Source organism: Procambarus clarkii, chromosome 35 (assembly GCF_040958095.1).
Source record: "Procambarus clarkii isolate CNS0578487 chromosome 35, FALCON_Pclarkii_2.0, whole genome shotgun sequence".
Classification (NCBI taxonomy): Eukaryota; Metazoa; Arthropoda; class Malacostraca; order Decapoda; family Cambaridae; genus Procambarus; species Procambarus clarkii.
The window spans coordinates 16,328,077-16,346,973 of NC_091184.1; the positions used below are offsets into that span (position 1 = coordinate 16,328,077).

The 18,897-nt window shown below is 39.5% G+C and overlaps 1 protein-coding gene across 1 annotated transcript; it reads right to left on the bottom strand.

Annotated features, from left to right (window-relative positions):
- Positions 1-4,499: 4,499 nt before the first annotated feature.
- LOC123768362 (uncharacterized) lies at positions 4,500-18,402 on the bottom strand. The gene is made up of 6 exons (XM_069336152.1): positions 18,257-18,402; positions 17,580-17,830; positions 14,284-14,414; positions 11,536-11,715; positions 9,532-9,688; positions 4,500-5,117 (listed from the first exon to the last, which is right to left on the bottom strand). Exons 3-6 carry the CDS (start codon positions 14,371-14,373, stop codon positions 5,110-5,112), a joined length of 435 nt encoding a protein of 144 aa, XP_069192253.1. The 5' UTR covers positions 14,374-14,414; positions 17,580-17,830; positions 18,257-18,402; the 3' UTR covers positions 4,500-5,109.
- Positions 18,403-18,897: the final 495 nt, after the last annotated feature.

Genomic DNA, 18,897 nt, shown 5'->3' on the forward strand with positions numbered 1-18,897 from the left:
CGGCTGCATTAAAGTATCTTGGCAAGGCCCAAGAAAAGATGAAAGAACGTAATGATGCTAAATCTAAGTTACGGGTATTTCAGCCTGGCGACCCTGTGCTGGTATTAAAGCCTCGACTAGGGAACACTATGTCCCACAAGTACGAAGGCCCCTACATTGTGACAGAAAAGACTGGGGACCTCACGTACAAAGTGAGGCACTCTGACAAACGTAACCAGGTAATGCTCATACATGTAAATCGACTGAAGAAGTTCCAGGGCCCCAGGCCCATTGCACTAACCAATGTTTCCATTTCCAGTGAGAGAGGGGATGATTGTTCTGGGGACCCAACTAATCTCATTTTCAATAATTCTAGTTCTGTGAATGCTGTGGAGGGACTGTCCCATTTGCAGATGGCCCAACGTGAAGAGGTGCAGTCGTTGGTTGATGAATTCTCCAGTCTGTTCTGGGAGGTCCCGACCCAGACTGATGCCATTTGCCATGATGTCGAGTTGACGGACTACACTCCCATTCGCCTTCAACCCTATCGGATGAGTCCAGAAAAGAAGGCCATCGTACGGAAGGAGGTCGACTTCTTGCTCCAGCACGGCCTCATCTGGCCGAGCCAGGGCTCTTGGTGCTCGCCCTGCCTTTTGGTCCCCAAACCAGACGGCTCCTGGCGATTATGCACCGACTATCGGCAGCTCAACAAGGTGACCATTGTGGATGCCTATCCGCTGCCCCTCCTCGAGGACTGCATCGACGAGTTGGGAAATGCCAAGTACGTTTCGAAATTCGACCTCTCGAGGGGGTATTATCAAATCCCACTCACTGAACGTGCTAAACAGCTAACGGCGTTTGTGACACCCGAGGGTGTTTTTGAGTATCAAGTGTTACCGTTCGGCTTGCGTAATGCCCCTGCCACGTTCCAGAGACTCATGAACTCTCTAAGGTGCCAAATTGTCGGGCGTATTTAGATGATATCGTGCTGTTTGACAGTAATTGGGCTGACCACATATCTTACCTTAAATGCTAAAAAGTGTCATTTTGGCCAAGGCACAGTGACGTACCTCGGTTATGAAGTGGGCCAAGGAAAAGTGTTACCTCGGCAAGATAAAATCAGTGCCATTCTGGAGTATCCAGTACTAAAGTCTAAAAAGGACGTTCAAAGATTTATCGGTATGTGTGCGTACTATCGACGTTTTTGTCAGAACTTTTCCAGTGTTGCCACTCCTCTCACAGACTTGTTGCAGAAAGCCGTTAAATTTAAGTGGTCATCAGACTGTGCAGAGGCATTTAAAAATTTGAAATTGATCTTAGCTTCCGCCCCAGTGCTTGCTAGTCCAAGGTTCGACCGACCGTTTAAAATTCATGTTGACGCGTCTGACTCGGGTGCTAGTGCAGTGTTGTTGCAAACTGGAAATGATCAGGTGGAACATCCAGTATATTATTACTCTGTGAAATTCGACAAGGCGCAACGCAATTATTCAGTGGTGGAAAAAGAGGCGTTGGCGCTAGTGTTAACATGTAAAAAGTTCGAAGTTTACCTCACAGGTAATGTAGTGGAAGTGTACACGGACCATAACCCACTAGTCTTCCTGACTCAGATGAAGGGTAAGAATAAACGCATCCTCAGGTGGGCGTTGTACCTACAGGACTTCAATCTTTCCATTACCCACCTACCGGGCAGACTCAATGTGATAGCCGACGCTCTGTCCCGGTTGCCTGAATAACATTCATCTGAGCCACAGAAAGCCATTTACCAACTGTCATGCTTTAGTTAATTTTTTTTTAGGTTCTCCTGTGACATTAAATATTCCGTGTCCAATTTATTTACTTCCCTGTTCTTTTTTTTTTTGTGTATGTTTTTTTTTTCTTTCAGAGAACTCCTTTGTATTTTTTTTTTTTTTTTGCAGAGAAATTGTTTTTGATTGATTTTTTGTTTTTGTCATATGTTTTTTCTTTTTATTCTCTGTATACTCTTACAAAAATATATGACTACTATTCTAGTAGTCACATTTTTTTTTCTCCGAAGGGGGGAGGAGTGTTACGACCCTGGGTTCTCCAGTAGAAACCAGAGGTCAAAATTGAGCTATTAAACTTTCTAGTAGTACAGTTAAGTGCATCTTGAACGGCAATTGTTTGTATCTTCCCTGCCAGACGTAAGACTATAATTGTTTCTCAAAGAGCATTTAATGACTGAGCTGGGGGTTGATTATTAAATAATAACATAGGCACCAACTTTGCTTACTAATACTTTCTAATCATTCATAGAGTAACAATACGTTGCATAGGGGAAGATCTTTAATGTGCTTAGCTGCACGATCAATTAGGCTCCTTCTGGCACCTCGACATGAGGGAGGCCAGCTGGTCGCTAGCTCTCTCTTCTCTGGCTGGTGTTCGTGGAGACGAGACCTACTCTGTGGCTGCACCCCTACTCTCCTCCCTTCTCCTCTTACTTATTTCCCTTACCCTAAGTTCCTGTACCCTTAAGTTAAGTATTATATGGTGTTAAGTGTGCCTACTCTGGTAGTAAATATTGGTGAGACCTGGGGATAGTATTTGGCAGTGTTTTGGGTACCCCTAAGGGTTGTGTTTTTATTAGGGTACCACATGGTCTCACTACCCTAAGCTGCTTATCCAGTAGTACTTTACCCTAGCTTGTTATTAGTGTAAACCTTGTATCCTGCCTAGGTGGACCAAGGCTTTTAACGTAAGATAGTGTGGTAAAGTTATTATTATTATTGTTATTGGTGTGAGTGTATATGGGGGGTTGTTAAGGGGTTAATAAATAAGTACATGAATTACAGAGTATCTCTTCTTCCAGTGTGGGAGCGCATTGATCAACCCTTAGACTAACATATATGGTCTAGTAGCAAGTTATTACTACTGTGGATAGTTTATTTTGGGGGCCGGGCCTTTTAGCTCTCCCATATTTGATACTCTTGTCTTCTAACTACCCTTACCCCTTAATAGTACCAGTACCCCATAGAAGCCCCACATCTATTTTTATAACAGGGGCCGGGCCTTTTAGCTCTCCCATATTTGATACTCTGTCTTCTAACTACCCTTACCCCTTAATAGTACCAGTACCCCATAGAAGCCCCACACCAAATATTTATAACACCCACCATAAGATCTTAGTCAGAGACATCACTTGAGTTTGTAACGGTTCTATTGTTACGTAAAGTATGGTGACAATAAACACAGACACTAAGATACTATATATATATTTGGTCTAATATACAGAAGTACACAGGTGATACTTTGGTGTGAGTTGAGCGCACTGAGCTTCGGTACAGTATCTCGCAAGTGTCTGCTCTAGACCACACTTGAAAGTAGACTCTGGTTAATGTTTGCTATTCTGCTGCTTATATGCTCGGGCAACACCTCACCGTGTTGCCCGGGCAACGCCTCATCTCATTCATCTCCAAAGGTTGACAGGAATATTAACAATGCATTTGGAGCGAGTATATTATTGGGATAATCTACTCGCTACAAGTTTTTGTGTGCCTCCCACATGCTATTCATACACTAATCTTATGTGACTGTCAATCTAGTCGATACAGCCTTCCACTGTCTACTCTGTACAGCAGCAGCAGCAGAAGTGTAAAGAGCAAAAAGTACCACATTTAGAGCTATATACATCACAGATTTGCTCAAAGCCAATCACAAATTTACCCCTTTCTCAATTTCATCAGGTTGAAAAGCATTGGCTCTTGAGTAAGAAACAAAAAAGCTGTGTAATAGTGAAAAGGTTTAACATTTTAAATAAAAAACTATATACAAGCTGTAAATACCTCTTTCATTCATTCATTATAGTACAGTATTACATGTATTATATAGCATCAAAGAAACAACCACACTGCAGCACAACCCTGAAATCATTCGTAACCAAAATAAAACAATTCATAATTACAGTACAGTATTTTAATTTAAATTGCTTAAATTATAAATCTTTGCTAAAATTACACAACTGTGCTCACCCACAGAAGCAGAGATCAATCAATAAACATTCAAATCATCAGAAACTTCTGAACATGGTCCCAATTTAGTAAACACTAAAGTTCATTCAACGGACGTCTGTGCAACAAGAGGCTACAAGCCATCACCAAGCACTAAATGTCTTCAAGAGAACGTTTGATATAAAATTATAAATTACAAACCCTATATAGTACTGCAAGCCAACATGTGTATCAAGTAATACAGTCTCCGTGGTGTAGTGGTAAGACACTCGCCTGGCGTTCCGCGAGCGCTATGTCATGGGTTCGTATCCTGGCCGGGGAGGATTTACTGGGCGCAATTCCTTAACTGTAGCCTCTGTTTAACGCAACAGTAAAATGTGTACTTGGATGAAAAAACGATTCTTCGCGGCAGGCGATCGTATTCCAGGGACCTGCCCGAAACGCTACGCGTACTAGTGGCTGTACAAGAATGTAACAACTCTTGTATATATCTCAAAAAAAAAAAAAAAAAAAAAAAAAAAAAAAAAAAAAAAAAAAAAAAAAAAAAAAAAGTAATGAAGGCTTATTTTAATGAATAAGAGACAATAAGCCTTAGATTTAATGTGCAAATCTTTTGAGCAAATTAGGTTTACAACTGTTACAATTTTAGGACTACAGAATTTGCCAATATTTTGTATATCCTACTAATTCATCAGAATAATGACCATTTCAATCTAAAAATTAATATTAAGAATTATTCCAATGCTTTTAACAGCATTTATAATTTTAAAGCCTTAACTTGCTTTAGGTTTGGGTGGTTTCAAAAATCCAGTTTTTCGTAGATGTCTAACAATAAAAGGAGTGGCGGTAAGTGTTATAGCTATACGTACTGGAGCAAACACCTTATGCACAGCATATGCCACTACAAATGTGGCAGCCCCTGCTGCTCTCGCAGTGTTAAAATCTACGGCACTTACTTTTACACTGTTAGCACTACCAGCTACTTCAGCGGCAACAGCCTCTGCCACGTCTCCCCGTTGAAGACTTTCTGTGGCTGCAACCTCGCCAAGAGCTTCCTCTGGTGCAGTTGCTATGGAGGCCGAAGTTTCACAACCCACAGCAGCAGCAGCTCCCTCGGTCACCCTTCCTATGTTGATGCCTAAACTCTTTATCAACCCCGTCATATCTACTCCACTGAAAATAAAGAAAAAATAAATTAAATAAACAGGTCCAATATTAAGGTCAAGACTAGTACAAACAGCTGCCACCCAGCCTAGCTCCACCGTTAACATGTTCTAACACAATAGATTTTACACGAAAGGCAGACTAAGTCTATGCTTTGAAGTATGGAGTACAAGGAAAAAAAATGGAGAAAATACTGTACATCAAGTATATTAAGAATTTTAATTCATTCTAAATTCTGCTGTTGTAGCCTGTCAGAAAATATTACACACAATCTTGTACACAATGTATTTTATATAGCACTAAGCAGCAGTGTGCCAGTGGAACCACACTGAACCAACAACTCGGCTAACAGACTATTTTAAAGTAGATGGTGAACAAGTGGTTTTACTGATGCTATACATAGAAACTTTTTTTTTTACCAATATCTTTACAAACTGAAATAAAATCAAATTCTTTAGCTTCACTTCATAACATTACACTAAAATTCAACCAATGTGTGTGTCACCCATAAGGATTCCTTTTACACAATGCCACATGTCATCAAAATGTATCAGGAAGAGCTCAAAAGTAGTACAGTACTGTACTCTGAGAAGCCTGAAGATAACTGTTCATGGTTGTAACTGAATGCATCGAGCCTGAACAAAGTCTTCTCATTCCAAGCATAAAACAAGAAGGAAATGCACAAAAGCATCTCCTGATAAAACAAGCCAAGACCAGAAAGCTAGTAAACGTACTTGCCTGAAAGTTTGAACAATGTACTAATGAAAAAACTAACCATCTAAAGAGGCACGAATCTGAATTGTCCACGACGAAGGACAGGCACGTTATCAAATGCCCAAGTGGGCATCAACAGCACACAGCAATGATTTGCTTTTTTAAAAAGGCTGCCAAGCTTCAAAGACAACTAGAAAAATCTAGCCAAAAATCAAGATGTAGCTCTACCAAAGCAGATTCAGATTCAGATGTTTATTCAGGTAAGGTATATACATACAAGTGATGTTACATTAATGGATTGATATATAGATAGAGCTAGTACATACAATGCCTAAAGCCACTATTACGCAATGCGTTTCGGGCAAGAAAAACATTAATATCTAGAACTTAATACTAATTGAGCATAAAGAATAAAAGGTGTTGAGAACAAATACAAATAAAGATAAAAAAAAAGGGGAACATGACTGAAAAAGCAGCACAAATACAATAGGTTGACAAACAGTGTTGATTAAAAAAAAAAGAAGAAAATAACAGACATGGGTTGACAATAGAGGAGTGAGGTAGATTACAGGGAATTTATTAGGTAGTGTTTAGTTTTTATCTTAAACTGGTTGAGAAAGGTACAGTCTTTAACATGGTTGGGAAGGTCATTCCACATTCTGGGCCCCTTGATTTGCAGAGCATTTCTAGTTTGATTAAGACGTACTCTAGGAATATCAAAACTGTATTTATTTCTGGTGTGGTGCTCATGGGTTCTGTTACAACCTTCTATGAAGCTTTTAAGATCAGGATTGGCATTATAGTTTAGCGTTTTATATATGTATAATACACATGAGAGAATGTGCAGTGACTTAATATCTAACATATTAAGAGATTTGAGTAGGGGTACCGAGTGATGTCTGGGGCCAGAGTTGGATATTGTTCTAATAGCGGCTTTGTGTTGGGTAATTAGAGGACGTAAGTGATTTTGGGTAGTAGAACCCCAAGCACAAATACCATAGTTGAGATAAGGATAGATAAGGGAGTAATAGAGAGTCACCAGGGCAGGGCGTGGTACATAATATCTGATCTTAGAAAGAATGCCCACAGTTTTTGAAACTTTTTTTGATATATTTAGAATGTGTCCCTGGAAATTCAGCTTGTGGTCAATGAGAATGCCAAGGAATTTGCCATCTAATTTGTTACAAATTTGGGTATTGTTTATTTTGAGATTTATAAGACTAGAGGATTTATTGCCAAACAGAATATAGAAGGTTTTGTCAATGTTAAGGGTGAGTTTATTGGCAGTTAGCCAAAGATGGACTTTATTTAGCTCAGTATTTACTGTGGCATTTAGAGCAAGAGGGTCAGGACTGGAGTAAATGAAGGTTGTGTCGTCAGCAAATAGAATTGGTTTGAGGTGTTGGGAGGCATTTGGAAGGTCATTAATGTAGATGAGAAAGAGGAGAGGGCCAAGTATGCTGCCCTGAGGGACACCAATGTTGATGGGTAGGGTGGGAGAAATTGTATTATTCACAGAAACATATTGGAGCCTGTCAGTAAGGTAGGACTCGAGGTATTGTAGGGAGTGTCCTCTGACTCCATAATGATGTAATTTAAGAAGAAGGTTATGGTGGTTGACAGTATCAAAAGCTTTACGCAGGTCCACAAATAAACCAACAGGGAACTCCTTTTTATCAAGAGCTGTATGAATCGAGTTAAGCATACTAATAAGTGCATCGTTAGTGCTTTTTTGGGTCTGAAGCCATATTGGCAAGGGCTAAGTATATTGAGTTTGGCTAGATATGAGTAAAGCTGCTTGTATATAAGTTTTTCAAAAATTTTTGACAAGTTTGGCAGGATTGATATAGGTCTGTAGTTGTTAACATCTGTGGGGTCACCACATTTGTGGACAGGCGTTACTCTCGCTTTTTTTAGAATATCTGGAAAGGTTTGGAGTTCAAGTGACTTGTTGAAGAGCAAAGCAATAGCAGGGGCTAAAGATCTGGAGGCTTTTTTGTAAATTAAAGTTGGTATCTCCTCAAGGGCACCAGACTTGGTTTTAAGGGAAAGGATTATCTCATTGACGTCAGTGGAGTTAATAGGCTTTAGGTACAGAGACTGTGGATAGTTACCTGTAAGATAGTCCTTAATGTCAGTACTGGAAGAATTATACTGGACTGGAATCAGTCCTGGAATCAGTACTGGAATCAGCAATTATATATGATGCAATGGTGAAGAGCATAAATTGCTGAGCCATGTAAAGAAATAAAAATAAGGAACATGGGAGCTGGCACACACCGAAATCAGGAGCCAGGGCTGAACTGGCCATAAGAAAGTAAGGTTGTCCCTGGATGAAACCAAAGCTGAAGGTGGCTAACAAATTTTATTAATGGAGAAATAAAAAATTGAGGGGTAAAGCTAAGCCATAGTGGCACCACCAAGGTGCCATTATAGGATGTAGTAACAGTCAGAATAAGCCACTTGACCAGACAAGGCCATAAGAAAAAAATAAGCAAAGGAACAAATAATGTACTTAGAGAGAGAGAGAGAGAGAGAGAGAGAGAGAGAGAGAGAGAGAGAGAGAGAGAGAGAGAGAGAGAGAGAGAGAGAGAGAGAGAGAGAGAGAGAGAGAGAGACCTATGAAAACATACTCCCCTATAGTACTGTGAATCAATTTGGCCATGAAACAACACTAGGATCAGAAAGCTGCCCAGGAAGCCATAAGATACAGACACCCAAAATCCTAAGCGAGGAGAAAGACAAGGAAAGGAACCAAGTTGGGACACCAAGGAGGGCCAAGAGAAGAATCTGGAACAGAGAAAACTGAACGTGACACCCATTGGTACATAGTCAATCCAAGATGATGCACAGCACCGTCCTCATGGAATGGGGATACACAGACTGGGGCGCGCACACACTTGTATGCACAAATTTGCATGCACAAATTTGCAGTTTCGTTCAAATTCCAACAGATCCACACTGAATACTAAAATCAAATGGTTACTAAAATAAGGTTTCTACCACCAACACAAGCCAAGATTCAAAAGAGGTCATCCAGTAATGCACACGACACGCAACAAATGGGAACAGAGGGGAGGACCAAATTATAAGAGGCCAGAAGAGAACCTATGTCCAGTGCCCAACACCACAATACTAGGGACATAGGAAAAAAAGAAGGCGAGATGGGAAGGAAGGCACCAGCAGAGAGCCAGCCAATGAAAGAAAACACAAAACTTGCAGAAATGCAGGAGAAAAAAAAAAAAGTAACGAGTTTCCAAGATGCACTATAAAGCACCAGAACACAGTAAAATGCCATGAAAGCCTACTGCCCAGGAAGAGCACTACACAGTTCCAAGGTGCTGCTACACATTGCAAAGCAACAGGACATACTACCTGCAGCACAGTTTTGGAGGTTTGTAATGTGCTTCGCCCTTTTTGTCAAGCACCGAAATGAAAAACTGTCTGCAAGATAAATCTCGTGCCCTTCACCGAAGAAGATGAGGCCTGGGTGCAAAGGCAATCTCTCACCTCAACATATGGGTACACAGAACAGGGGTACACACATTGTTAGCACATGAAGAAAACCGTCGACTGTTTAAATAGTCTATTCTACTGTTGCCACACACAGTCTCCAGACCTCTATAATCAAGTCCACTCAGTTTTAACAGAGCAACACGCTTCACGAGGAATCCGAGTCCCAAACTGCCAAAGGTTATGAGGGCAGTACCTGGGTTTTTCTTCAAGATGATGGTAGAGTGGTGGTGGTCGAGGAGGTCACCAGAGACATACTTGTCATCCTGGGCCCACTGACCACCAAGCATGTTTAGATGAACTGGGGCCTTCCCTGAAATTCCATAAGGCTTGGGGACATTTGTTTGCATCACCTGAAAAGATAAAAAAAATTTAATTAAACCAGAATGAAAATACAGTTTTCTCTATGCAGGCGATGAGTCACAATAACGTGGCTAAAGTATGTTGACCAGACCACACAATAGAAGGTGAAGGGACGACGACGTTTCGGTCCGTCCTGGACCATTCTCAAGTCTATTGTGATGAGGGAAGGTGGTGAAGGAAACGTTTTAACAAACATGACCTAACGTAAGCTTACCCTTCCATTTATCTTTCTCTTTCCTTTTTCTGTCTCATGTTTTCTCTTACGATCCCTTTCTCATTCCTATTCCTATCCCCTTTATTACACATTACCTTTCATAACTTTTACCTTTCTTTTTCTTCCTCTAAGATTTTCTTCTCACCTCTCTCTCGCCTATTTATTGCCTTTGCCTCATCACAATCGCTTTGAGAATGGTCCGGGACGGACCGAAACGTCGTCATCCCTTCACTTTCTATTGTGTTGTTTGGTCAACAAGTATTTCATGCTTCATTCAAGTGGTGAATGGATGCAAAGTAGTGGTTGGAAAGTGAGGGTGTGCAAGGCTTAAAAGGCAATGTGGATGTCTTGGTGGGTGTGTTCAGAGACAAGTTTGTTCCTCTCAAATGCCTTGTGGGCATCGAGTCATACATGGAGGTGAAGGGAAGGTGATAAACTGGAGTGATTTGATTATGTGAAGAAAGAAGTGTATGAAGTGAAATATGCACGAGAAGCTAGAGAAATTTTTGTGGGTCAAGATCAATATGCAATGCTGTGCAAAATTTGTGCAAGTGGGAGGTATTCCAACCAGAACCAGTGTGAAACAAGTGTCTATATTTAAGTTAAGAGATGGTAAAAGATAAATAATAATTAGGTAAAATATTAAATAATGTAAGGGAAAATCACCATTTAACATTATTGGGAACAGAAACCCGTTTGACTTGTGTAAAAGTCCATATAACCCTACTAACATATCCCAGAATGCAACCTCCAACACTAATTCCCAAAATGAGCCCAAACACCACACTGCCAAGGAATCGAACCCAGGACCAATTTTGCAGGTTAACTGCATTTTATTTTTTGTGACACATTTCTGGATTCATCATAAGCACATTTTTAGGTTAAGTATCACTATACTTAACCATTTATACTTAATGTTTCACTCAAGTATAAATAATTACCCTTGGGCATTTCATATCACCAGTATGAAAACCTTAGTTTAATTGTATTTTTTATTTTCCTGAGCTTACATTTTGCCACTCAGAATATCTGTTACACTATGCTCTCAAAGGTCACAAGAATTGTGTAGCAAGCGATATGCAGTTCACCTACTCATCATTCCATTACACCATATAGATAATGGATACCCACTATGTAGTTTTTATAACCTAAATTAGCATGGCTCATTAGCTAAACTAAAGTACAATAAATGTACATGAACATTTATGAATATTAAATTAAAAAAATGTTAAACCAGTACCACCCAAATCTTTTGACTCGTCTGCATCCAAATAGGTCTTTTCCCAAAGGCATTTGCATATGCCTGGTTGTGGTGTACCAAAGTAATACAAGGATATTCACATTTAAGGAAATGAGGAGTGGTGCCCAATTTACCATGTAGTATTTATCCTTTAAATATTTTTGAATTTTAAATAACTTATTAAAAAACAAAAAAAAGCTTCACAGAGATGCCTTACTGCATCATTATGTTGTGTATAACTTTCTTAACTTTCCCAAAAATAAACTTTCAAACAAGGACTCTTAAAATATAAATACTTACTACATGGTTCAGTTCTATGTGGTGTCTAAGGAATGATTATTATATACAATAAGGATCTTACTTTAGGTATAAATCAAACTCACCGAAGACAAAGAAACTGTGATGCGTGCATCATAAACATCAACGTGAGAGTCAACAGGCAGTGTTCCACGGTTGTAGGCACTCTGAGACCCTTGGTTGCCCATGAACCCTGAGCTAAACAAGCTGCCCACTTGGTTCAACTGTGAAGAAACATCTCTGTTGCGACGAGGAGAGAAACGTGCCTGCAAAAGAGAAAGAAAATTACCAAATACCTGTACTTTTATTCAATTACAGCACAGCACAGTTCCTATGTTATTCATAAACCTATTTTTCCCCCCTCTCCTTCAATTTATTGCTGAATAATAAAATTATCAGAAAGCATATACCTTTCCATATGGGAAAATTACCCTTGAACCTAGGGCTTTGACCTGCCTGGGCACAAAAATTGCAGTAGGCATTTTCTGTCCTCGTTAAATGCAAAGGAAATAAGTTTAAAACCATGAGAATGGAAGGTTAAAAGTTAAGAGAGAGAAAAATGTTCAATGTGCAAGGTTCACATGAGAATAAAAAGTGGAAGTATAAAAGCAGGAGTAAGAGAATTAGAGGAGTAAGGAGAGAGTTGGCTTTCTAATGAAAAAGTAACCTGAAGAATTAAATGGCAACTAATACTGTAGTTGACAAACTAATACAAGCTTCATGGGCTTTGTAGGTATGTGAATGAAATTTTAGTGATTGGTCATTAGGTTTGCTCAAGTGAAAAACAAAGACTTTATGATACTTTGGAATGCTAGGCTTGCATTATACCAAAACGTTACAATAATTATTATTACTTTTGACATTTACTCTAGTTAAGTGGGACTAGGCCTCAAGTGACATGATTGGTATACAAATAAACAATGACTGTTGTACAGTAATTAAATGTTATATATTACAAATCAAATTTTCAGGCATTAGGAAATGCACAACAAGAATGGGGACAGACAGGAGGTACTAAATTACAGACCAGTGTCAATAACAAGTAAATATAAAGTGCTGGAGACTAATCGAGAAGAGAATAGTGAGCACCTGGAAAGACTAAACTTTTAGTAACAAAATGTCAGCATGGAACTGAGGAGGAGGAAGTCATGCCTAGCAAACCTGATTGAATTTGAAATCTACCCAGGAAAGATGTAATCTGGGTAGAATGCATTTTCCTAAACTGTCAAAAGCATTCGATGTTGTTCCACACAAAAGACTGGCGTAAAAGATGGAAATGTCAGCTGGGGTAATTGGGAAGGCACTAAACAAAGTAAGGGAGTACCTGAAGGACAGAAGGCAAAACGTCAAGAGGCAAGGTCTCCAGCAGGAGAAATATAATAAGTAGGATCCCCCAAGGCTTGGTCCTGGGACCACTACTGTCCTTAACTTGTATTAATGAGCTACTCAAGAGTGTGTGTGCTCATATATGCTGCTATTTGCAGATTCTGTAAAGCTAATGAGGAATGTAATAATAGAGAACTGCAAAATGTTGCAGGACCTTTACAAACTCCAGGAGTGGGAAAACATACTGGTAGTTGATGGAGTTCAACCCACTAAGTGTAAGGTAATGAGGATGGGGAAAAGGAGAAAAGACCAGAAGATGTTTATAACCATAAATGGGAAGCAACTACAGGAATTCGAGTAAGATTTGAGAGAGAATATAATTTGAGTCCAACAATATCACCAGAGGCACACAAAGGTAGGGTGGCTTTGGTAGCATATGGGATGCTGGTGAACACTAGTAAGTAGCTTAGAAACCTAAATCAGGACTATTTCAAAGCAATCTACACAGCTTTTGCTGCTGGAATATGCAGCATTGGCCTGAAATACACACCTTGTCAAATAAAACTAAAATTTAAAAAGTGTCAAGGTTTGCAAAAGATTAGTTCCAGAGCCAAGATGCTTAAGCTTGAATATGTTGAAGGAGCTTTACCTCATAACCCAGGAGGACAAAAGAAACAGAGGAGATATGATCACAACATACAAGATACTGAAAGGAATAAACAAGGTGAACAATGATAGCCTCTTTAAAATGAGAAAAAATAGGACAAGGTAATTATGTAATTATCAGGAGAAAGTACCAAGCCTTTCTAACTATACATTAGAGGACAAGTTTAAGCTGGTAAACAAAAATAAAAAGTGCATGGAAATACTCATACAGGTTGTCAACAAGTGAAATGCACAGAGAGAAGATGAAGTGGAAGCCACCTCCATCCACAACTTTAACAGCAGATTCGACAAAGAATGCGATTGTCAGAATAGTTCAACTATAATGCAACAAGTACAGCACAACAAGGCTAGTAGGCAGGGCATCCCCTTTGTAGTCAGAGAGCCAAACACTGATAGGCAAGCACAAATGTACTTTATGTTGTGAAGTGATACACGGGTATAAAAAGGCCAATATGGTGTGTTCCTGTGCAAAGATGCATTTTAAATTACATACAGAACAACCCCAATTACCAAGTCAATCTGTACCTTCAAATGTTCAATGTGAAAATTGGGTGGTTACCGGGCATATTTTTATATATTCTCGATTCAATAAACTTCAATTCAAATTTCTTTCATTTAGAAATGTGCATTTTGGAGAAGAAATTCAGTAGGTGGATTATTTTATAAAGTTCTCAACAATATTATAAAATCATACATGGCTGAAAGAAACTAGCCAATCTTTTATACTATTAACTATTGTAATCCTTTTTATAGGGTAGTCTTTATAAATACAGTACTTCTCACATCTGTCGAGTTAATTGAATGACACCCTTAAATTCTCCCATGTCTTCAACATACTGTACCTTTTCCGACGCCTGAAGCTCCTCTACGTTTGCTGGCATGGGTATGTGTGATGGTTGAAAACTGGTCATTCCACTCGCTGCTTGGTGCATCTTTTGCTGTGGTGGTTGCTGCTGTTACTGCTGCTGTTGTTCTGGTAAAGGAAATCTTCAATGTTACATCCCACTAGATGTATAGACACTCATTCTTTGCACAAACATTTATTATATGATGGGTATATGTTAGAAAATATAATGGATTGTCGTGGTCCCCTTAAAGCCATACTCGTTCAATTTTTGGCCAGACCCATTAAAGCTTAACCTGACTAATAAATGCTGCACACATCTAGAGCCTGGCCCCAGGCCTGGCTCGAGGAGTAGAAGAATTCCGAAACCCTATCCAGGAACTTCTGCTAGAGCATGCTAGCAGAAGTTCCTCAAACCTTTCACTCTATTAAAGGTCTCTGCCCTTTTTTTTCCATAAACCTTTCCACTGTTCCCTTCTAAACAACTGTCGTCTGCCTACTGTATGATCCTTTACCATATTTCACCCTTATTTACCATTGGTAAATGATCCTAAGGTATTTTACCATGTTCTTACCACCACGGTGTATTGCACTTTTCACTTGCTCCACAATTCATCCCCCCCCCCAACACCATGTTATACTCTACTTCACTACCATAACCATGCCACATGCTTATACCAGCCAACTCTCAAAATCATAATTACCATAGCTTGTAGTCTTTAGCACTACCCCTCTCCATAAGAAAGTTTAAATTCCATTTGTCACAACTGGGAGTAGAATATTACCCCACAACATTCCTACTTTCATTATATTCTTCACCTTTCATACCACTCTTCTATTCATTATACTCTTACTGTACCCACCATACTACTACTTTACAAATTGGCCCAAAAAATTTTAATCTTGCTACCTCGCCTAGTATGTCATCCTATATTTTTATCCTACAGTTCAAATAGCTTCTCGGCCAAACACATCCCCAGACTTCACAGTTGAACAGCAAAAGAACAAAGAACCGAGACAAACTAAAGGAGTTACACACAGGCCAGTACAGACAAAGTACTGTACAGACAAAGTTAAAAACAAGGATTGGGCAGGTGATCATGACAGTGGATGGAGGAGAGGATTCACCCAGTCAGGCAGACCTAACCCTATAGATTTGTCGACAAGCAGGCACAATATCTATAGTATGTATGGAATAATAGTATGCAGGAGCAATCTTACATGTCCCTAGGAACAATGTCAGGTGTTTAAACTGCTTCTACACAAATACCAGAAGCCTAGTAAATAAATTACACATTGTGTGCATACAGAGGCCGAGAATCCTGACTCTTTTAGGAAGTATTATCATAAACATATTAAGGTATTTAATACTCTGTCAAATAGTGTATGGCAGTGTCACCGAGTTAGTAAGGATTACCGTTTTGTTAGAATACAATAGGTTGGCGAAATTGCATAGGAGTGCCTCTCCAAGTTAGTAAGGGGGAGTGACTCCACCAGTGGAGTGGTTAGTTGTGAGAGATAGGATGTGTCAGCTGCTGAAGTTAAGTAGATTGTTTTGCTGGGCGTTATAAATCTGACAATTTTAGGTCTGGTATACAGTGATTAATTTATTACAATTTATGTTATCTGTGATCAAGTGCTGGTTCAAGTTTTCTTTATTTTATTATGTTATTTGTTTGTCCATTTCATGCAGTATATTGACGGGCCACCTCTTTTAATGAGGGAGACATCTCCCGTCACGCAGGGTGCAGTCGTACCTCCACAGATCTCCAGTATCATCTATTGATACTGGTAATGGCTCAAAAGAGCCACCACTTACGGGCTATTCATGCCCGTGCCACCTTTTGGGTGGCTTAATCAATCAAGTCTTTAATGAACAAGTGTTCAATTCATTTTACTGCTAGCAGTTGGGAGAAAAAGGCCAGCAAGAAGTTTAGAAGCTGTTATCAGGTTCACAAGGATTACAGAATGTGAATGTTAACTGTTTTACAGCAAGGGTAGACCTTGAAGTCTTCCAGGGATGAACATCCCTTGGAGACATGATGATTAAAATACTGAACAATTTGAAGGATGTTGATCTGCAAATTTGTTTTTTCCGAAAGGTCAGTTGTAAGGAACAAGGGTTACAAGCTCAACAAGCCATAATGTAAGACCGAGAACGGGAGATGCTTTTTCACCAGCAGGGTTATTAAGGCATGGAACCACCTACCCACCAAAGCCATAAATGCCAAAACTCCAAAAAATGTTAACTTTTAAAGTACAAATGAAAAAGATAGACAAATGGGGAGAGGACCTTGAACAAGCCGCCGGCTTCCTGTCCTTGTCGAGTCCATTAGTGTTAGTGGCTCTCCGGCAAACAGGTAAACACTTCTCTTGCACACATTGAGATTATAATGCTACTGAATAATTTTAAGATCACAACTTGGAACATTTACTACAGCAATTTTCAGCAACATATATAATTCATATACAGTAATTTGTATTTTTATTAACATTTAAAAAAAAAATCAGGTACATGCTTTCTAATTTTTACAAAGTCGTGCATGTTCCTTTTACATTCTACCTTTTATGTGCTTGCAGAAAAATTAATTCTTAAATTAATTTATATAATTCAATATCAACAAATTATATTGAAGCCTCACAAAGAGACCTACACGATCTCTACACATGATCAGAAGACTGGCAAATGCTCTTTAATATAGACAAATGCAGGACCTTACATGTGGGAATAATAATACTCATCTTGACAACCAAGTTAACATTACCTTGCAGCAGATCGATAAAAAGCACCTTTGAGTCAGGACCCATGATTCACTGAAAGTTAAATGATGGATTCAACTATCAATCTTCCCGGCCCTGACTCCGGGACACCAAGAGGAAGGGCCGGGAAGTCAACCAAAATAAGTTTAGTTTGTTGAAACGTGTGTACGATCTGACCATTTCCTTCACCTTGCTTGCTTCCTCTCAAGAACATTAATATAGTGTACAGCCATAATTCAGACTAAACTATTTAGACTCATTAGAACAATCTGCACCTAAACAATCCACTCTTCTACCACACAATGTTTATCATACAGAGTAATGTGAAATAACTCGTGACCATCCGGTCCCCAAGGTTGGTCAGGGTCACCTTCTCTTGTTGTCAGGCTGGTGTTAACCGACCCTTGGATGACCTCATTGTGTCCCCCTTGCACGATATAACGCAAAATGACACACCTATACATACACAACTTACAGAAGGACGAACAGGTAAGTTATAACAGATAACAACACGGTGATATAAGAGGTTCTTACCTGCAGAGAGTGTGTGCTTGTGTCTGGCTCCTGCTGACACCACGCGCCCGGCCCTCACACCTACCACCATCACTGACATCTTCTAACACTCACAACTCAACGTTACTGTAGAAAGAGAGGACTTGCACTGTTGGCTAGTAGAGTATTACTGGTGCAGCGTAAACCTTCCCTCGGGGCGGCTCAGTGTGTTGTGGTTGACAAGTGTCTGGTGGCCCGCCTTTTAAACACGCCAGGTTGCCAGAGTCAAGTTGCTGAAAGTAATTGATTGATGAAGATTAAGCCACCCAAAAGGTGGCACGGGCATGAATAGCCCGTAAGTGGTGGCCCTTTTAAGCCATTACCAGTATCAAGAGCTGATACTGGAGATCTGTGGAGGTGCGAATGCACCCTGCATGACGGCAGATGTCTCCCTTATGAATGTGTTGCTGAAAGTAGAGAGCTGACGCTCTAAAAGTAGCGAATTTGTATCATAAGAGTAGCCCAATTTTTTGTTTAGTGATTGATACGGGTTTTAAAGTAATCTATTTTGATATATAGAGTACATCAAAGATTTTAATTGTTTTATTAATATTTTCTCTGCACATATATATATACACCCATTATGCTTCACTAAACTGAGAAATAAACTGAAATATATAGTTAATATATTTAACCAATATGATAATAGGATAACTTACCAATATTTACTGTTTGAAGCCTAATGGGTGTGGAGTCCTTCCACGTCTTTACAGTTGAAGATTATCAAGATCTTGATCTGCATCCACAACCTCGTTCTTGTATATTGCAGACATATTTAAGAATTGACATGAGTGATTCAAATGACGAGCAACAAGTTACATTTTCTTCAAGATATGTTTTGATTCTCAAGATTGATGTCAAAGATTGATGTCAAAGATTGATGTCAAGATTGATGTCAAAGATTGATGTCAAGATTGATGTCAAAGATTGATGTCAAGATTGATGTCAAAAGCTCAAGTCCCATTCGATTTCTCAGTTTAGTTTTCACAGACGTTACTCTTGAAAATATCCGTTCAACCAGGGCATTACTGATTTGCAAGCTGTATATTTTCAATGCAAACTCAGCGAGTTCAATCAGTATGGGATCGCCAGCAGCGTTCTTGACAGTTATTGTCTTGGTCTAAAATGACGCTCCAGATGTTGGAATTTGTCCCTCACAAATGTTGGACCAGTCAATGGTTAACAGTAGGCGCCACTGACTTTCAATTTCACGAAGCTTAGATTGGTCAGCTAATACTTATGGAAGTTCTGAAAATAGTGGCCGTGTGTGGCTAAGGCATATGATAGGTAACAGATTTTT